We start from the raw sequence: 21916 nt of genomic DNA on the forward strand, positions 1-21916 counted from the left end.
GTCAAGCTGGACATAATCAAACGAGAGATGACAAGACTGAACATCAACATCTTAGGAATCAGTGAACTAAAATGGAAAGGAATGGGTGAATTTAATTCAGATGTCCATCAGGTATAGTACTGCAGGTAAGAATCCCTCAGAAGAATTGGAGTAGTCTTCATAGTCATATATTTCCCTTATACATGATTTGTTCATCTCCTTTTGTGCCTCTCTCCCAGCCTCACGACCGGCTGACAGCTCCCCAGTGTTCACCTTCCTCCACCGCCATCTGGCTCCTCCTCCTCTTCTCAGGACTCTCTGCTTTGATATCAGGACTCTGAACTGAAACCATAGTCAAACGTGTGAGTTGGGAAACCTTTGAAGGAGAGTAGCTGTGGCGACTTCACAGCTACTTGTTAATTGCTTTGAGTTTTTTTTCTGTTATGGTTCAGCCTGAGGCCGATCAGGGTCCAGCTGCGTCTTTGCTGGCACCATGCCCGGAGGAGGATGAAAGTGAAGAGGAGGGGGCTGAGCAGTCGGCCAGGGGAGAGTATAGTCAGGAAGGTGACGAGGAAGAACAGCATGAGAGCCCCGGGGAGGGGCTCTCCCCAGCCAGTAGCTTGGAGTCACTAGGGGACGAAGCTCAAGCTGTCATTGACATGCGACAGAGACGTTCAGATCAAAGAAAGGAGCAATTGAAGAAATACTATCAGCAGTGAATTAGGAACAGCTGGGCTTGGGTGTGGTCCTCATTAGCAGGGAAAGGGTATATAAGGCAGGCCAGCCCTTGAAGCCATGTGGAGTGTTATCAGTTTGGAGTTGCGGTACCGTGTCTTGTTTCTTGGCATCTCTGTTCCTGGCTTGTGGCCCAGCAGTTTGGAAGACCCATGGGAGGTGTATATCTACTATCTACAGCCTCGTCTTGGCAGCAAGAATCCTGTATTGCTGCATGAACTATTGCCTTCGTGGATATATATGGAGTTCCAGTGTTTTCCTGCTTTGTAAGAACATTTTCTGTTAGTTTTATTTCTCTTGAACTTTATAAACTGCATTTGCATTGCACCGGTGTGTCTGGCTTATCCTTATCTTTTTGGGTTGGTTATAGCTTCCGGAGTGACCCAGACAGAACAGTTTTGTTTGTTTTTTCACTGCATTCAAGTCTGTTTGCTTTGAAGGTGAGCCCTTTGACTACCAAAAGGGTGTTTTGCTTCTATTTTTCTTTGGATAAAGACATTATTCTTGACTTTTCACGTGTGTGTGTGTCTGCTTTTTCTACCTTTGCATTTAATTAGGGGATTGTGTCGAGAGCCCGGCAGAACAATAGGAAACGTTTATCATATTGAATAGTCTGTATTTAGGTTTATGCTTTCTGTAGTGTTAAGGTTTAAGTCTTTGTGGGAATGGCACATAGTTTATAAGGCTGTGGATGCGCTGTCACCTTTATAATAGGTGTTTCATTGAGTTTTTTCACTCCTTGAGGCAACTGAAAGCTGAAGGCCTTCAACAGGTTGGTCAGAAAGGTGAAGATCTCAATTCTTGCCAGTTGTTGTCCTACACATACACGCTGACCTGCAGATGACAGAAAGTATGAAGGAAATAATATTCATTTATCCAGAATATACCCCATCAGCAGGGGTGGGTTCTAATTTACCCCGATATTGGTTCATTTATTCCTGTGTCACATGGCCACACCTCGTGGCCACCTATGCACTTTGCATGCACATGCGCAAATAAAATGCCAAAAAATAAAATAAGGGCTTTCTATTCCTAAACAGGGAGAATGCCAATTGAAGGAGACCATCTATTTCCTGCTCCAGAATCCATGACCATAAGGTGATTCTTGCAAAGGAAGGTTTATTCTGATGCCCTACATGGCATCGGACCAGAATACCTCTGGAACCGCCTTCTACCGCACGAATCCCAGTGGCCGATAAGGTCCCACAGAGTTGGCCTTCTCCAGGTCCCGTCGACTAAACAATGTCGTTTGGCGGGCCCCAGGGGAATAGCCTTCTCTGTGGCGGCCCCGGCCCTCTGGAATCAACTCCCCCCAGAGATTAGAACTGCCCCCACCCTCCTTGTCTTTCGCAAATTACTTAAGACCCACCTGTATTGCCAGGCATGGGGGAACTGAGACACCTCCCCCAGGCTTTTATATTTTATGTTTGGTTTGCGTCTGCTGCATGGTTTTAAATGATGGGTTTTTAGATGTTTTTAATATTAGATTTGTTTCATTGTAATATTGTTTTATTGTTGTTGTGAGCTGCCCCGAGTCTTCGGAGAGGGGTGGCATACAAATCTAATAAATTATTATTATTATTATTATTATTATTATTATTATTATTATTATTATTTATAGTAAGGAAGAATGTTATTGCTAATATTGATAAACCTATAACCTTTCACTTATAACCTTTAGCATTTGCAGTAGTTCTTAGTTTTATATATTACCCCACAAGGGTTTACCGTACCCTGGAAGCAGTGAAAGGCTACCAAAAATTTTACTACCACACTGTGGGCGTGGCTTATGCAGGATGCCTTGTATTTTCTTCCAACATCTTTCAGTGCAAATTGGGTGCTCTGGGTGGAGCTCCATTTTCATTACCCCACTGCGTCCACCACCACCACCACCACCCCGGGTCCAGGCAGCAGCCCACCCCTGCCTGGAAGTGATTTACAATGTCAGCTCATGGCCTCCAAAAATCTAGGTGCTCATTTTACAGACCTTGGAAGGATGGAAGGCTGAATCAGTTTTGAGCTGGTCAGGATCAAACAGTTGGATGTGGACAGAGTTTCCTGCAATACTGCATTCTAACCACTGTGCCCCCATGGTTCAAGCTTTAGTTGAACTAAGCTACCTAAAGTCATTTTATTATAAGTTAGGTGGCATATTAATTAATTATAATTTGTGAGAGACAGAGTAAGACAGTTTTAATTAATTAAAACTGGGTCCTAATTTTATAGACTTTGTCTGCAAAAGTAAGAAAAGTGTCTTACTATGACCCTCGCAATGTATGCAAGATGTTTTTAATAATTGTTTTATAATGATATGTTTTTCCATGATTGGTATCATGGTAATGTATGCTTTTCAAAATTGTGTAGAAGGGAGTTCACGCCAAGTTATCAGACCATGTATCACAATGGCCTGATAACTGGAAACTTAAAATCTCAACCAGTAAACGCTCTGTCTTACACATTTGTAAAACGAATCAGAACACAAAATACAAACTTGGAGGACACAATCTTGTAGACGACCCTCGCTCTGTTAAGGACCTTGGAGCACTCATATCTGTAACTTGTTGCTTGTATCCTAAGATTTTTATTAATATTGATTGTTTCTTCATTGCTTATTTGACCCCTATGACAATCATTAAGTGTTGTACCTTATGATTCTTGACAAATGTATATTTTTCTTTTATGTACGTTGAGAGCATCTGCAGCAAAACAAATTCCTTGTGTCTCCAATCACACTTGGCAAATAAAATTCTATTCTATTCTATTCTATTCTATTCTATCTAATGACCTAAGTGCCAGAGTCCATTGTAACAACAATGCCAATAAAGCAGATTTGACTAATAATTCTCCTTCAAATACCAGAAATTATTATGCAAACTTGTAGATATCTTACAAAGCTCTAGTGATTACAATCTAAATATAATTATTTCTTTGTAGTTTAAATGTGTTAGCCCAAGAGGAATTTCAGACCCTCGTGGTTTTCAAACTAGAAGGAATTTAGATTCCTTGATTATCTATTCAATCATTGATGACTTCAGAACAACTCAATGAAATCATTGATGACTTCAGAACAACTCAATGAAATCTAATAATAAAATACTGTATATAAAAACCTCAACAATTAAAAACCATACAGAAATCTATATGTGATAAACTGCTTTGGGTTCAAAGATGTACCTATTCCAAAGGGCAGAAACTCTTCTCGTTCAATGAACTTCCCATCTTTATCTAAAAAGTGATTTGGGTTGAATTCTTCGGGTGTCTCCCATTGTTCAGGATCAAGGAGAACAGAACGCAAATCTGGCAAAATAATGGTCCCCTGCAAACAAAGAGATGATTAAGCAGAGCGGTTTCATAAGGGAAACAGGCAGCAAAGTTCAAACAATATTGATGAAACATTTGGTTTTAGCTTGATTTATGGACCCACATTTTTTCATTTCCAAAACAATTTCTGGGAGTAGTGGCTGTGTCAGGGTTCCAATAGCATCTAGGCTGCTGTTAGCATTTCTCACCTTTGGAATGTGGTAATCCTTCATCTTCACATCTTTTGTAGTTTGTCTGGGAAGCCCAGCTAACAAGACATATTTTACACGCTGCATTTCATGAATCACAGCGTTGGTGTAGGGCAGCTTCTTCCGATCCTGATAGAAAATTGACTGTGAGATATCAAACACATCTTTAATCTCCTTCTGGACTTTCTCTAGAAAAGAAAAAAAGATAGAAATGGAAGCTTCGTTTCCAAACAAATTAAAATTTGTTTCCAAATTTTAATCCTTAGAGTCCTATTGCCACCAATTCAATTCAATTTCAATTCAATTCATTAGATTTGTATGCCGCCCCTCTCCGAAGACTCGGGGCGGCTCACAACAGTAATAAAAACAGTATAACAATGGAACAAATCTAATAATAAAATACTGTATATAAAAACCTCAACAATTAAAAACCATACAGCACATACACATCAAACATGAAATATAATAAGCCTGGGGGAGATGTCTCAGTTCCCCCATGCCTGGCGATATAGGTGGGTCTTAAGTAACTTGCGAAAGACAAGGAGGGTGGGGGCCGTTATAATCTCTGGGGGAAGTTGATTCCAGAGGGCTGGGGCTGCCACAGAGAAGGCTCTTCCCCTGGGGTCCGCCAATGTTTTCAGAGTATGAGAACTTTCAATTTATTGTTGTCTTCTGGACTCCTTATCTATTGGAATACCAAGTTCAAAGCCCTAACTAGGCCTCCAATTCCAGCTGTCTGCTCATTGACTTTTATGCTACTATCGGCTCTGCCCCACCTTACCAGAGGGCTTCAAATGGATTCTAAGTCCGAACTGCCCTGGAGGGGCAGGGGAAAAGAGATGAACCTGTTGGCGGACTTGGGGGGTTGCAACTCCCCCAGGGAGCCAGCCCCAGCCCCTCAGCAAGCAAGTGAGGAAGACGATTTAAATATCATCATTAGCTGTGCCAGCCACAAATGAACAGGTTGATTGAAGAAATCTTGGGTTGCCTGGGATCTAAGTGTACGTGCTGGACAGAGGTGGAGAAGTACCGAAGCTGGTGAGTGTTTGGCTGATGTAATGCTTAAAAGGAGAAAATTAAAAACTTAAAAGGGAACAAAAGAGTTTCAAAATGGAGACAGCGCCTATCTAGCAAGGGGAAAAGACTATAGAGAGAATTAAAGGAACTCTACTAAAAGCCCAACTTTGAGGAGAAATACTAGTTCAAGAAAAGAACCGATTTGTGATATTGGGAACTGACAACGCAACCTGCTGGTTAAAAGAAATATAATAAACTATGCATGCATGTTTAGATTAGCAGCTGAGCTTGAGCTTCATTTATTTATTTTATTTGTCATACAAATATAGTATTGTATCATAATATGTTTAACATAATATAAGTATAAAGTAGAGATAGAAAAGATAAAAAAGACATTAGGACAGGAACGGTAGGCACAAAGTAGGAAATACCTAAGAATCTGATATAATAACATTATGTAACTTGTTATTGTGTTTGATGAGATATACTGCTCAAAAAAATAAAGGGAACACTCAAATAACACATCCTAGATCTGAGTGAATAAAATATTCTCATTGAATACTTTGTTCTGTACAAAGTTGAATGTGCACAACAGCATGTGAAATTGATTGTCAGTCAGTATTGCTTCCTAAGTTTGATTTACCTGAAGTTGTATTGTGTCATTTATCCCTTTTTTTTAATTTGAGCTGTGTATTTTGAACTGGGTTGGAGCGGATTAAACTGCAATATAAAGAGACTATATGGATTTGAGATTCAAATAGATCTTGGTGAGCTCCTATCATTTGTCTCCTGATGTACCAATTTGAAAGCATAAGAACATGAATAGATAAATAGTTACCACTTAGCGGGCTCATTTAGGGGATATGAAAGGAGTTCCCAACTGGGCATCTTGTGGGCAGTGATGACACTGGTTAAAATGGATATTGTGGAAGCACCTCAGTACGTCCAACGTTTTCTGATAATGAACAGTCCTGGTCATGTTCCTTGCTGCTGCATAGAATGGTCTTAGATTGGCTCTCCCCCTCTCCCCCAAATCTTTGACCAGTGGTCTGCAATGGTGGGCAGATTGAAAATACAAGTCTCAGCTGGCTCTCGACTCTGGAACAATCCCCTTTCTCTGCCACACCACCCCAATTTGGTCCCTTCAGCCTCTGGTCTTCAGTCAAGTAGCAGAATCAGCAGTAACAGGGCAGGAAGAAGGTAGGGCTAAGGGGAAGATTGAGGGCTTCATTTGGTGCTACAAGTGATGAGGAATCCTCCATAATTTCCCCATCCCTTCTCTTCATGGCACAGAGCCTTGGATCTTGCATCTGGCTACTCCTGCTATCTTGATTTCCCCCCCGATATTTATTATTCTGAAATTTGGTTTTCTATATGCAGTTTAGGCCAGAAACAAAGAACCAATCTGAAAACCATGATAATTTTCTACAGTGAATCTGTTAAATGTTTCAGATTTATATTGATTCCAATTTTTAGTTCTTCGCTCAACATTTTGTTGAGAATTCAAAGAAGGCTCTTTCTCTCTGTACATTCCTAGCTTTCCTTTAATGCTGCTGATCTTCACATCCTTTGTGAAGGACCAAGAATCTACACAGGAATCTACCAGAAAATAATTGGATGAATAATTTGAAAAAATTGATTAATTTGACTAAGAAATTGGCATTTCATATTGTATTGTATTATATTTTAATTTGAGGTATGTAAATTGAAATCTCTGCAAGGTGTGAAAAACAATAAAAACATTATCCTCCCCCCCAAAAAAAGAATCTACACAAGGAAATTGATCTGAAGAGTAGATTATGCTCCTCATTCAATAGCTTAGGGCTTCAAATATTTTCTGTGCATTGAAGAACCTGAGAATGGCATTTGTTCCCATTGCCAGCTGTGTCTCACCTTGGATGTCAGGATGGTTGGTCAAGAAGAGCAGAGCCCACATTATAGTAGTGAAGGTTGTCTCTGTTCCAGCACCAAAAAAATCAACAATACACTGAGCCAAGTTGTCTTCATTGTAGGTAGAGTCAGGGTCATTGTTGCTCTGATGTTTAAAACAAAAAAGAAAAAGAAAATTACAATAATTCTATGTGGTTATTTTCCCCTCTATGCTACAGGTCATTAGAATAAATATATTCCTGGTGGTTAAATAGCTAAATCAATGCAGGAAAGTAACAATTAAAGTGATAGGTTCACACTAAGTATCCAAAACCAAAAAGTGATTTGGCTTTTGAAGAATTTAAACTCATTTCCTTTTATTTTATGTTTGGCTATCTCAGTTAATGTTTGTATGTGGAACAGTAATTATATATACTTAACTGATAGATATATATGTCACATGTTTTTTTTTGCTGAATTTGAAAATTAAGGGAGTCTAGGATAGATCTATTTCAGCCTTATTTTGGCCTCATCAGCTTGCTATGTATATATTATTAGTTATTTAGTTATTTCTATATATATAATATTAGTTATTTATATATAACTATATATAACAGCTATCAATAAAATTAGCCTTGGAAATGGCCCTGGGTTGGGCTGAGAGGCAAATAAGGAGCTGTGATGTTCCTTCACTACAGCAGGGTGATTTGACACAAAAGTATGTAACCCTACCGTGGTGCAGAGCTGAAGGGATTGGATACTGTAGCCTAGAGGTTAATTCTCTGCCTTACAAGGCAAAGGTTGCAGGTTCAAGTCCCAGTGAGGGTATGGCTAGTTGATGAGGCCAAAATTAGGCTGAAATAGATCTATCCTAGTCTCCCTTAATTTTCAAATTCAGCAAAAAAAACATATGACATATGTCTTTTGGCTAAATTTGAAAATTAAGGGAGACTAGGATAGATCTATTTCAGCCTTATTTTGGCCTCATCAGCTAGCCATATATATAACTAATTGAAAGTTATGCGTAAAGATGATGTACATGAGTGGCCAAACTATCGTATAAGTTTTTGTGGCTACCACGCAAAACCATCCGAGTTTTTGAATGCATGCTAGATTCTTCCAAGTCATCATTAAGTTTTTACCAAACCACCAGAGTAGTCAAGGTTGTGTCTGTTGCAACAACAAACAGACCAGGTTCTCTTCCTGTGAGATTTACAGTATATTCCTGCTGTCTGCAAGGAATATAAATCCTTCCATACCCCACTATCCTCTCAGAGCTGAGGAAAGCAAACGTCTTCAAATAAAAAACAAGAAAGTCCAGTTGCCTCCTGAAAAAGCACTTTTGGGACAACCACGACCATGATCTGGATGACTGAGAATACTAGAGAATCTAAATCTAAAATTATGCCCAAAGTGATGCATAGGACTTCTCTAATTTCAAGCTTTTGTGACTATTAAATCGATCAGAATAGAACTGGAAGGGACCTTGGAGATCTTCTAGTCCAGTGATGGTGAACCTTTTTTTCCTAGGGTGCCGAAAGAGCGTGGGCGTGCACTATTGTGCATGCGTGAGTGCCCACACCCATAATTCAATGCCTGGGGAGGACGGAAACAGCTTCCCCTGCCCCCTGGAGGCCCCCTAGAGGCCAAAAATGGCCTCTTTCCCAACTTCTGGTGGGCCCAGTAGGCTTGTGTTTCACCCTTCCCAGGTGCCAAAGGCTTCCATGGAGCCTGGGGAGGGTAAATATACCCTCCCCCAGCTCTTTGGAGGCTCTCTGGAGTCACAAATGCCCTCCCAGAGTCTTTGTGTGAGCCAAAAATCTGTTGCCTGGCACACACATGCATATTGGAGCTGAGCTAAGGCAATGGCTCGCGTGCCAGCAGATATGACTCCATGTGCCACCTGTGGCATCCGTGCCATAGATTCGCCATCACTGTTTTAGTCCAAACATTTCTGGGTAAGGATTTATTTAAATATGAATTAATTTTAAAAATCCCTGTTAATATTTTTAATTCTAATATCCCCCATAAATAATGTCTAAGATTGCAGAGATATAATATTGCTCTTTTTTACCTGAATTTAACATGGGCTAAACACAACAGGAAATGAAAAAAATGGAAGAAAACCCAAGGAAGGCAATACCACTAGCTCTTCATGTCTACTTATAGCCAGGAATGTCATAAGTCCTTGAACTAAAATAAATCCATACCTTCTCCATCTGAAGAAGATAGTGATCAATGAAATCTTGTGGCTCGTGCAAAGCGCTGGATTCCTTGTGTTTCTCTATTTCCTCCATTGCAAAGGAAGAGATCACGTCTAAAGAACCCAAGGCCTCCTTGTGAGGGCCTGGGAGGTAGCTCATTAATTGTGGAAACACAACAAATGCCTAATAGAAATGGAAAAGAAAAAGTAGTTTATTTACTTCCCACTGCAACCAAAGAAGACTCTCAGCAGCTCACAGTAATAGACAGCATTTAATAGCTCAACAAAAATACTACAAGCATATTAAAACATCCATGGAATCAGACCTCAAAAGTCCTCCAGAAAAACCATTCCCAAATTCTTCCAGAAAAGAATTATGGTAGAGGCAGATTGATTATTTTGAAGGTATTATAAAATTATCTCATTCTCTCCAGGAGCCTTTCTTAAATATGGTGACCCAACGCAAAGTAAGCCATGACTCAAAAAAACAAATAGACCAAATGAATTCACATCCCAGCCTAAATTCTGAATTAAATACATTGATTTTTATATTTTCATAATGAATAAGAGAGTTGGAAGGAATCTTGGTGATCTTCTAGTCAAAGGCTTGGCAATCTTTAACACTCAAAGAGTCACTAGAGACCATTTCACACTGATAATAAAACATTAGGAGCTACAAAACCTGGGTGAGTGTGGCCAACTCGATGTCACTCACTCTCACCCTCCCTAGCCACATCTACCCAGATTTTGTGGCTCCATGTTTTCCACGAGAAATGTGTAACTCCCTCTATCTCTCCCTCTATCTCTCCCTCCCTCCTTCTCATCTTTCTCCCTCTCTATCTCCTTCTCTCTCTATCTCTCTCTTTCTCTCTTTTCCGAGAGTGAGAAGAGACACAGAGTCAGGGAGCAAGAGAGAGTAAGACAGAGAGGGAGGGGAGAGATAGAGAGATAGAGATAGAGATACATCTTTCTCCCTCTCTATCTCCTTCTCTCTCTATCTCTCTCTTTCTCTCATTTTTCTTTTTCTCTATGTCCATCTCCCTCCCTCTTATCTTTCTCTCATCTGTCTTTCTTTTTCTCTCTACATCCTTCTCATTCCTCTCTCATTCCTCTCTCTCTCTCTTTCTCTCCCCCTCTCTCTGTGTGTCTCTATCACTATGTCTGTAAGTTTGTGTGTTGTGGTTAGCTCTGGCCCAGCTCCTGCCCCAAGGAATGTGCAGGTGGAGGTGGGGGAGACATCCACATGCCACAGGCCTGTTTTGCTCCCGATGGAATCTCCCGATGAAGTCTCCTCTGACCAAGGAGGCGTGAGTGACAGGGAAGAGGGGAGTTTGGCAGACAGCCCAGGAGGAGATCAATCATCTGTATCATCCCTGGATTCTGAACAAGAATTAATGACACATCCACGCATGCGTAGAGCGATGCATAGGAGACAACAATTAAGGATTATTGCATCGAAAATGAGGCCACCTGTGGTTGGGGTGGGGCTGCTGTAATTAGAGCTACAGATAAAAGTGCAGCCTGGTGTTTTAGCCTCATGGCAGTTTATCTGATTCATTGTTTCATCAAGAATGTGGTTTTTGTGCTGTTCAAGATTGTGTGTGGACTCTCTGGACTTTAGAATTGGACTCAATTTCCCAGTTATTGGGTGAGCAATTGGATTGCATTTAACCTGTGCTTTGTGTGTACCAGAAAATCCCTTTGACATTTAAAAAGGGAGCTGTTTCTGTTTTTCTGTTGATAAAGACTTTTGGTTTTCCTTCTATTGTGTGGTGTGTGTCTTTCTGGACTAATTACCCTGTAATTACTGGCGGTTGGGACACGCCAGCAGAACATTGTGTATGTGTGTCTCTTGTTCCCTGCCTGCATCTCTTCTCATTCTCGGAAAGCCCTGCAGCCCTGTGTAGTCTCTTTGGGGCTTTTTTCCAGATGTTTTCTTCCTTCCTTTAGGAAAGCTGGACTGGCCAAGCAATGAACGCAACCTGTGGTAGAAGCTGTCCTCCTCCTCTCCTGACCCCCTGCCCAGCTGTGGCAGGGCTGGGAAGGAAGGTACCAATGACAGGAGGTGGGGGAGGAGGAGGGAAGCCTCTGCCACTCATTTTCCTGCCTTTGCAAAAGGAAGAAAGAAAAAGAGCTGGTGAAAAATCCCAAAGAGAGCATGCAGGGTTACAGGGTTTTCCGAGAGTGAGAAGAGACACAGAGTCAGGGAGCAAGAGAGAGTAAGACACACATACACAAAGAGAGAGGGAGGGAGAGAGAGAGAGAGAGAGAGAGAGAGAGAGATACAATGAGGGAGACTGGCTGATGGGTGAGGTTCTTTGGCTAGGGGGGAATTGAGCCAGGGTGGCGCAGCAGGTAGAGGCCACTGAAGCTGACTATAGATCTGAAGGTCAGCGGTGCAAATCTCATCACCGGCTCAAGGTTGACTCAGCCTTCCATCCTTCCGAGGTGGGTAAAATGAGGACCCGAATTGTGGGGGCAATAGGTATGGCTCTGTTAAAAAGGGCTATTGCTAACATGTTGTGAGCCGCCCTGAGTCTAAGGAGAAGGGCGGCATAAAAATTGAATAGATAGATAGATAGATAGATAGATAGATAGATAGATAGATAGATAGATAGATAGATAGATAGATAGATAGATAGATAAATTCTCTTTTCCCCCCACGCTCACTACCTGACTGGCACAAAATGGTGGGTGGCTACTACCACGTTTGCGAGAGAGAGAGAAAGAGAGAGAGAGAGAGAGAAGGGGCTCCAGGAATGGCCTCTCGATCATCCAACTCTTCACTGGGGGTGTTTCTGCTGGAACATCTCCCCCCGCTGGGCTGTTGTGCTTGGCAGGACAGGGGAACACTTCCCCATGCCACTCCCCCAAGGCCAGGCTTGGAGGATGCCCCCCACCCAGCAAGATCTGCCCCACCGTTCTCTCCCAGCAGTCTTTGCTCTATGGTAATAGCAAATGTACCAGGTGGAATCCTGTTGCCATGCAAAAGCAAGTGCAGGGGCGTTTTGTTCCCGCGCTAAGGCTCCAACCATGCCACTACCCTGACAGGGTGACAGGGAGCCTTGGCAGAGAGCCCAAAGACTCTCAGGTGGCTCCAGAGCTACATGTTGCCGACCCCTGTTCTAGACCAACACATGTTTAAGCAAGAGACTCTTTATCATTTCAGACAATGGCTGTCCAACCTCTTCCTTAAAATCTCCAATGGTGGAGCACCCACAACATCTTCGGGCAAGATGTTTCACTAGTTAATTGTTCTCCATGTCAGGAAATTTCTCCTTTGTTATAAGTTGTGTTCTGGTTTCTGGTAGAAATTTAGCCATTACAAATAACTCTTATTAAATGCATTATATCATGAATAAAGAAACTCCATTTATTTCTCTGCTCTTCTGGAATTCAAATTACATTTCATACACGCACTTATCTGTTGGTCCGTTATCTCCCTTGACCGCATTTCTCACATTCCTTCTCCTTCTCCACTTAACAAGATTTACTTTCCTAAATCCATGATCTCTAAAAGCAGCAGCCCTGACTGTTAATCACACAATACTTTTGCTTACTTGAGAGCGGCAAGAAAAACATCAATTTTTCTCATCGGCAATGTTGAAACTCCACCCTTCTTTCCCACTGGCCCCCTGACGTGCCAAATACATCACTACAATATTTAACCCATTCCTCTCCTTAATATCTTCTTCCAGACCTCTGTTCTCTACGTTTTTGGGCCCTTCTGAATTTAGGGTTAACCCAGCGAGCGTCTGATTCTCCCTTGCTAGATCCTGAACTCATAGTCCCATCCTGTGGCTGGCCTCCCACTTGTTCTATTACCTGTAAACCCCCCCCCCCCCACTAATTCATAAACACTATTTGAATCAGAGTCCTCAATATCTTCATCATCCTCCAACTGACCAGGAGTATATACAACAAGTTGGTTCTTTCCATAGATTCGATTCATGATTACATGAAAATACTGAGGGAAACAGTTCTTCCTGAATAGAAAACGTGACTTACCAAATGAAAAAAGCTACCAATGAATTTCACAATACTTTCAAGGGCTTGAATTAACTTCTGGAAGTTTTCATCTTCAGAAGCAAACTGATGTCCAAAACTCAAAGCACATATGATGTTCGAAACTGCATTTATTACTGGAAGTGATGGGTCAAAAGGCTCTCCTGCAAATGAAGATATTTCTTAAGGAATTATTAAAGAGCAGGACTTCTACAGGATGAAAAACATTATTGGGAATGCTGTCAATAGTTTCAATTTTTTTTAAAAATCATATCAAATACACAATTTTTGTTTGACGTAGATAGGAACTTGAGCCATTATCCCAAATTACATGCCTTTTGTTTGTCTAACGACCTCCACCAGAGTCTGAACTGCGTCTTCTATCTGATGCTCAATGCTTTTCTTCCCCAGGCCCAGCTTCCGCAGAGAAGTGACGCCAATGTGTCGCTGCTGTTTCCAGGTGTGGCCATTGGAGAAAACGATTCCTGAGGGCATCAGCAGACAATGTTAAGTGATTCCTTATAACTTATTATAACCAGTAATCTCTCATTCTTGCCAAGTATATCTCTAAATATCTCTCCAAATATCTCTCCAAGTATCTCTCCAAGTGTCTCTCCAAGTATCTCTCCAAGTATCTCCTGCTGCATGAATCCCAGTGTCCACAGTCAGCCTTCTCCAGGTCCCATCAACTAGACAATGTCGCTTGGCGGGGCCTAGGGGAGGAGCCTTCTCTGTGGGGGCCCCTGGCCCTCTGGAATCAGCTCCCCCTAGAGATTTGTACTGCCCCCACCAATGTTCCCTCTAATTTTTTTCCGGGGTAGGCGGAAAAGTATAGTGTCTGAGCGGCAGTCCCCTTGGGACTGGGCGGCATAGAAGTATAAATAAATAAACAAACAAACAAACAAACAAGTAAGTAAATAAATAAATCCCTTCTTTTTTATTAAAAGAAATTAATAATAAAACCAAACCAAACTCTATTACTATTAAAACTAAAACAACCAGCAAAACCAAAAACATAACTATTAATAAAAACAGGTGAGGGCTGGGTTTATTTTTTCTCTGTTATTATTTAAGTGATTTTACCATATGCTTTAAATCAAGAGTCACTTCTCTCTCTGTTTCTCTCTCTTTCCTGTCATTCTCTGCCTCAATCATTTTCTCATTGCTCTTTTTTCTCCCCTTTATTCTATCATTTTTCTTTCTCTCTCTCTTCCTTCCACTCCTCTCTCTCTCTTGCTTTCTTCCTCTCTCTCACTCTCTCTGACTCTCTTCCTTCCTCTCTCCTCTCCTCTCTCTCACTCTTTCTTTCTTGCTCTCTCTCACTCTCTCTCTTCCTTCCTATCTTCTCTCTCTCTCTTTCTCTCTCTCTCCCTTCCTTTCTTTCCTTCTCTCTTCCTTCCACTTTTTTCTCTTTCTCTCTCTCTTTTCCTTCCTTCCCCTCTTCCCCTCCCTCTCTTTCTCCCTCTCTCCCTTTATATTTATCTCTTCCTTCCTTCCTCTCTTCCTCCCTTTCTCTCTCCCTCTCGTTCACTTTTCTCTCTCTTCCTTCCCTCCCTCCCTCCTTCTTTCCTCTCCACTTCTCTTTCCCTCCCCTTTCTTTCCCTTCTTTCTCTCCACGTCTCCGGCGGGCAGCCGGCTTTGCTGACTGGCACCAGGCTCAAGCCAGCTGCCCAGGAAAGCCCTGTGCCAGCCAGGAAAGCCGGCTTTCCGGGAAAGCAGCGCGCTTTTCAAATGCGCTGCTTTTCTGCAACTCTTTCCTGGGTGGGGGGGAGGAGGCCACTTTCCCGTCCCCCAGGAAAGAGGTGCAGGAAAGCAACGTGTCTGAAAGGCGTGCTGCTTTCCCAGAAAGCGGCTTTCCTGGCCAGCACAGGGCTTTCCCACCGCTCCCCCCCAAAAACACAACTGAGGTCCAGGATGACAGGCAGGGCGAAGCTGTGTGGAGCAACGGGAGGCACAAGCAGGCAGGCTCCGTGCTTTTCTTTTGGCAGAGGAGGAGAAGAGGGGGCGGATCAGGCGGGCGGGAGGCAGCGCCGTGAGGCCAGGGGCGCAAGGGGGCTGGAGGCACAGTGGGGAGGCAGGGGCGGCCGCGGCTCCCTTTCCTTCTACTGCTGGCACGCCCCCGCCCTCCCCCATGGGCTGGCAGGAGGATGGGGAGTGCGCGCCCGTGGAAAAGGGTGCGCGGGTGGGTATTTTGGGGCACGTGCGTACTCACGCGCGCAGCTTACAATTCTGGGAGTTGAAGTCCAAATATCTTCAAGTTGCCAAGGTTGGGAAACACTGGCCTAAGTGAATATATAAATGTAATGGACAAGATAGAATGCAATGGAAATGTATAATAATTTGGTATAAAATGGGTGAATGCAATATTTCTTCTGCTTATGTGATGACTTTAACCATTTGTTAACTATTTGTTAATGTTTTCTAAACTATTCCTTACTTTCCCCACACATATTATGCATATATGCACATGAAACCGCTGGGGCAGATCATCCAAGGACATGGGGTGAGGTATCATCAAGATGCCGATGATACCCAGCTTTACATCTCCACCCCATGCCCAGTCAACGAAGCGGTGGAAGTGATGTGCCGGTGCCTGGAGGCTGTTGGGGCCTGGATGGGTGTCAACAGACTCAAACTCAACCCGGATAAGACGGAGTGGCTGTGGGTTCTGCCTCCCAAGGACAATCCCATCTGTCCGTCCATCACCCTAGGGGGGGGAATTATTGACCCCCCTCAGAGAGGGTCCGCAACTTGGGCGTCCTCCTCGATCCACAGCTCACATTAAAAAACCATCTCTCAGCTGTGGCGAGGGGGGCGTTTGCCCAGGTTCGCCTGGTGCACCAGTTGCGGCCCTATCTGGACCGGGACTCATTGCTCACAGTTACTCATGCCCTCATCACCTCGAGGTTCGACTACTGTAATACTCTCTACATGGGGCTACCCTTGAAAAGTGTTCGGAAACTCCAGATCGTGCAGAATGCAGCTGCGAGAGCAGTCATGGGCTTACCTAGGTATGCTCATGTTTCACCATCACTCCGCAGTCTGCATTGGCTGCCGATCAATTTCCGGTCACAATTCAAAGTGTTGGTTATGACCTTTAAAGCCCTTCATGGCATCGGACCAGAATATCTCCGAGACCGCCTCCTGCCGCACGAATCCCAGCGACCGATTAGGTCCCACAGAGCTGGCCTTCTCCGGGTCCCGTCAACTAAACAATGTCGGTTGGCAGGTCCCAGGGGAAGAGCCTTCTCTGTGGCGGCACTGGCTCTCTGGAACCAACTCCCCCCGGAGATTAGAACTGCCCCTACTCTTCCTGCCTTCCGTAAACTCCTTAAGACCCACCTTTGCCGTCAGGCATGGGGAAATTAAACATCTCCCCTGGGCACGTTTAATTTATACATGGTATGCTTGTGTGTGTGTCTGTTATTACATGGGGTTTTTCTTAAATCTTTAAATATTTTAATTAATTGGATTTTGTGACTGTTTCACTTGCTGTGAGCCGCCCCGAGTCTTCGGAGAGGGGCGGCATACAAGTCCAAATAATAAATAAATAAATAAATAAATAAATAAATAAATAAATAAATAAATATCATTCACATAAATTGTAACAATCTGATGCTTATTTAGATACAATCTCTTACTCTTTGCACTTACCCCTTTCTTTCGCTGCAGCAAATGTGAAAGCATCAACCATTCGACCAGAGAATTCTTCTGGGAAGCTGCCCATAGTTTCTTTCACAGCTTTGAATCCAGACAGCACTACTAGAAGGTGAGGTCCGATCCACATGGTGTATATATTTCCATATTGTTTTGCAGCCTGCCAAATGAATCAAAGTTGAAAAATGTTACAATCAAATAAAACAAATTATTTATAGTTAATATGCCATTTATAGTCATTCCTAAATGCTCAATTTTAAGAGTTTTCAATTGTCTGCTCTTTAGAAATTTCTACCACTACCAAGAATTTTTCTGCTTGTGTTTCATTTATTTGTATAAATGTCTTCGGAGTCTTCAGAGAGGGGCGGCATACAAATCTAATATATTATTATTATTATTATTATTATTATTATTATTATTATTATTATTATTATTATTATTATTATTTTCCTGGGATTTGGCTTTCTCTTTCTTTCTGCTTGAAATCCATCATCTCCTAGCTGTTTCCTTCATTCCATCTCACCTTAGTTTATGAGTCACATTATTATTATTATTATTATTATTATTATTATTATTATTATTATTATTATTATTATTATTTGTGGTTAGCTCTGGCCCTGCTCCTGCCCCAAGGACTGTGGATGTGGGGGAGACATCCACATGCTGCAGGCCTGTTTTGCCGCCGGTGGAATCTCCTGAAAGATTCAACTGAAAGATTATTATCAAAGAAAATGAGGCCACCTGTGGTTGGGTGGGGCTGTGGTAATTAGTGAGGCTGCTATAAATAGCAGCCTGTGGGTTCGGCCATTATGGGGGATTATCTGATCGTTGTGTTTCGTGATTGCTTTACTGACTTTGACCTTTTGTGTGCTGCTTTTTCCCCACGTTGAAACTAAACCAGAGCAAAGTGTGTTTCACTTTGTGAAAGAAGAAGGACTGTGAATTGCCTCACAGCTGCAAGCTAAGTATCACAGAACTGATAAGGGACTTGTACAAATTACCAGTTTGTTTGGAGACGAGTGCTCTTTGCTATACCAAAAGAGGGCTTGGTTTAAGTGAATTTTCATTATAATGAACATTGTTTTGAATTTTCCAACATGTGTGTGTCTGAAATTTGTACCGGTGCATTTTTGGGAGGATTCTACCAGAGAGCCCGACAGAACAATTATTATTATTATTATTATTATTATTATTATTATTATTATTATTATTATTATTATGTCAATAGAACACAGCAAACGAGATCACTATGCTGGATTTCGTATTTGATCACCAGTTGGGCACTTCCCAAGCACCTAGGACTGCGTGATGTAGTGGCAAATTATGTTTGCCGATCCCAGTAAAGCGGCCTTTTGCAATTGACAGATGGAGATTTTGTCAATTCTGATGGTTTTCAAATGTCCATTGAGATCCTTTGGCACTGCGCCCAGATTTGTATGCCACCCCTCTCCGGAGTCTTGGAGCGGCTTACAACAACAAAACAGTACAAATCCAATAGTTTAAAAAGACAATTTAAAAACCCTTAATATAAAAAACAATCATACATTTCATACAAACCATACATGAAGTGGGGAGGGCCCAGGGGAATGAATTTCCCCATGCCTGACAACATAGGTGGGTTTTAAGAAGTTTGCGAAAGGCAAGGAGGGTGGGAGCAGTCTTAATCTCCGGGGGGAGTTGGTTCCAGAGGGTCGAGGCTGCCACAAAGAAGGCTCTTCCCCTGGGTCCCGCCAGATGACATTGTTTCATCGACGGGACCTGGAGAAGGCCAACTCTGTGGGACCTATCAGGTCTCTGGGATTTGTGCGGCAGAAGGCGGTCCCGGAGATATTCTGATCCGATGCCATGAAGGGCTTTATAGGTCATAACCAACATTTCCTTTGAACCAACACATCCTTTGAACACTACTGTTTGGATGGTTTTCAGGGGCTTTCTCAACTTTTACAACTTCTTTTTTCAGCCACCAGCTCCTCAACTGCAGTTACGTTGTCAGGACTTTGGTGGTGTATGAGCCTTGGTGGCTCAGTGGTTAGAAGGCAGTACTGCATGCTACTTCTGCTGACTGCTGGCCACAGTTTGACTGGCTCAAAGTTGACTCAGCCTTCCATCCTTTTGAGGTCAGTAAAATGAGATCCCAGATTGTTGGGCACAATCAGAGGTGGGCAGCAGGCAGGACGGGATGGAATGCAGTTCCACCGGCAGAAATGAAGCTGCATGCCCAGCTCCAGCTGACCGGCGGCAGTAACTTCCTGGATGACCGGTTTTAGCTCAGCTTTCCTTTTTTTCCCCCTGCTGCTGCTGCTGTGCGCTCCTTGCTTTTTTCCTCTTTCCTCCTTCCTGGCCTCAGACGAGCTTCCCTCTCTCCTGCCCAACCCCTTTATGTATATTCACTTTTTCTGTTGTTTCCCCATTTAATATTATCTTTGCTGTTTGATTTGAATATACCATCTTAATCATTCTATTAAACTTCCCCCCAAATCTCATCATCTCCAGTTGTGTGTTCAAAAATTGCCAGTTCAGATTGTCAAAGGCTTTTTGAGCATCGACCAGAATTAAAGCAAGCTGTTTATCTGGATGAGTTTCATAATATTTAAGCACATTTATGTATATTCACTTTTTCTGTTGTTTCCCCATTTAATACAGTAGTACCTCTAGATACGAGCTGTTCTACATGCAAGTATTTCAAGATATGAGCCACGAGGGGAGAGACAGTTGTGTTCTATTCCCGAGCTCAAATTCGGGATACGAGCCGAGCGTCCACTAGATGGCGCAAGATTCCTTGCTTTTGGTTATCTCAGAGGGGAAAAACAACTTGTTCCAGATACGAGTTGCCTCGAGATACAAGCTCCCTTATGGAACGAATTATGCTCATATCTAGGGGTACTACTGTATTATCTTTGCTGTTTGATTTGAATATACCATCTTAATCATTCTATTAAATTTCCCCCCAAATCTCATCATCTCCATTTGTGTGTTCGAAAATTGCCAGTTCAGATTGTCAAAGGCTTTTTGAGCATCGACCAGAATTAAAGCAAGCTGTTTATCTGGATGAGCTTCATAATATTTAAGAACATTCAATATCATTCTAGTATTGTGTTTTATCTGCCAGTTAGGAAGGAACCATTTTGATCTGTATAAATAATTTTGTTTAATATTTTTTTAGTTGTTCCACCACAATTGTAATGAATATTTTATAATCTACACATTGAGCAGAGAGATTGTCCTAAAATTTTGAAATTTTTTGGATATCTGTTTCTTCTTTTGGGATTAATGTAATAAATGTAAAGATTGTGATACTTTTTCCAATGTTTCATTATACACCTCCAACATTATTTCTTCCAATGATTCTTGAATCTTTTACTATATTTTTTTGCTTTTTAATCACTTCTCTCACTTCCACTAATGTAATCTTTCCATTGAATATTTCTCTACCTTCATCTGTTATATTTGGCAGATTTCTATCCTGCAGTTATTTTTTAACCTCTTCTTTATCAATATTTTCCTGATCATACAATATTTGAACTTTTTTTTTCTTCTCTTCTTTTCCATGACATATGTTTCCCTTTTTTTCTCCTCTAATTCCTGTATTAATCTTTCTGTTTTTTCCTTTCTTAATTGGTGGTCCAACCATCTCCCTGGTTTATTTGCTGTTTCAAAATAGTTTTGTTTGTTATATTTCTTATCATTTTTGCCTTGGTGGGTTAAATTAATTTTATGTTTTGTGACTTTTTGTTCTTGTATAATTTTAATTGTTCTGTGGTTCATCTTGTAACCTCCTCTCTAATTTAATTAGTTTTTCTTGTAATTGATTTTGTTTTTTAAATCTCTCCTTGTTTTTTCTATCGAAACCTCTTATATACGCTAACAAAATCTCTCTTATATATGCCCTAGTTGTATCCCACAAATTTTGTTGTATCATATGTACTTTTTTATTTACCTTACAAAAATTATATAATTACTTTTCCATTGTTTCTATGTATTTTTTTCTTTTATATTTCTCTGATTTAATGTCCCTTTTTCCTCTAACGTTTCCAGTGTATTGATAACAGATTATGATCTGCCTATATATTTGATAGTATTTCTATATTTTCCATATTGTTAATCAACTCTGGGGTCATCCATGCTCCATTCAGCCCCTCTATTTCACACAGTACACTGTGAAGCAGCTATAAGCAAGTCTTTCTTGAGTATTTAGGTATGATGTGGAAAATCTCAAACTTCTCAAAACCCATCTTTGCCGTCAGGCATGGGGAAACTAAACATCTCCCCCTGGGCCCGCTGAATTTATACATGGTATGCTTGTGTGTGTGTATGTTAGTATAGGGTTTTTTTAAACTTAATATTTTAATTAATTGGATTATGTATTGGATTGTTTTTTCACTTGTTGTGAGCCGCCCCGAGTCTTCGGAGAGGGGTGGCATACAAACCCAAATAAATAAATAAATAAATAAATAAATGAATGAATGAATGAATGAATGAATGAATGAATAAATAAATAAATAAATAAATAAATAAATAAATAATCAATCAAGTGTCATCATTAGCCCTTGAAGAATGCATTCCCCATTGTGTGAAAGCATTTTACTCAATTAATACATTTGCCCATAATTTTGATATTTTAAAAAACCAAGGTAAAATTATGTTGCATATTACTGGTTAGACTTAAATACCTTAAGGAAGTAATCTTCGCTTAACCAAAACCCATTTGCCAAGATGGTCCCAATGAAAGGTAGAGCCAAAGGACCAGGAGGCAAATGTCTTCGGGACCAGAGTTGTTTCAGGAAGAAGAGAATCAACAGAGCAAGCAGCAAAACAGACAAAAATATCCCTGTCCCCATCATTTTCCTTCTTTTTGTTTGATGCTCACTGTTGGATCTGCAGGTGGCTGTGTCCTCTTGTATGATGCTGTTTTCTTTTTTTCCTCTTATATATTCCATTGACG

At 41.5% G+C, this 21916-nt stretch overlaps 2 protein-coding genes across 2 annotated transcripts in view; one reads left to right on the forward strand and one right to left on the reverse strand.

Moving 5' to 3' along the window:
- The window catches only part of LOC139168241 (cytochrome P450 2J5-like), a 96779-nt gene that overhangs the window by 27185 nt on the left and 47678 nt on the right, over positions 1 to 21916 (forward strand). The gene's annotated exons all lie outside the window — the stretch shown is intronic.
- LOC139168545 (cytochrome P450 2J5-like) lies at positions 1288 to 21815 on the reverse strand. Its single transcript, XM_070754167.1, has 9 exons — positions 21645 to 21815; positions 16972 to 17134; positions 13653 to 13802; positions 13321 to 13481; positions 9320 to 9496; positions 7134 to 7275; positions 4224 to 4411; positions 3889 to 4030; positions 1288 to 1548 (listed from the first exon to the last, which is right to left on the reverse strand). Exons 1-9 carry the CDS (start codon positions 21813 to 21815, stop codon positions 1364 to 1366), a joined length of 1479 nt encoding a protein of 492 aa, XP_070610268.1. The 3' UTR covers positions 1288 to 1363.

Source organism: Erythrolamprus reginae, chromosome 5 (genome assembly GCF_031021105.1).
Source record: "Erythrolamprus reginae isolate rEryReg1 chromosome 5, rEryReg1.hap1, whole genome shotgun sequence".
Taxonomy (NCBI): domain Eukaryota; kingdom Metazoa; phylum Chordata; class Lepidosauria; order Squamata; family Dipsadidae; genus Erythrolamprus; species Erythrolamprus reginae.

Coding starts and splice junctions, on each gene's coding strand:
- LOC139168545 (XM_070754167.1), bottom strand. CDS start 21,815: ATGATGGGGACAGGGATATTTTTGTCTGTTTTGCTGCTTGCTCTGTTG. Junction 13,803..16,971: donor TGCTGCAGCGAAAGAAAGGG/GTAAGTGCAAAG, acceptor TGATGCCCTCAG/GAATCGTTTTCTCCAATGGC. Junction 4,412..7,133: donor CAACCATCCTGACATCCAAG/GTGAGACACAGC, acceptor TTTCTTTTCTAG/AGAAAGTCCAGAAGGAGATT.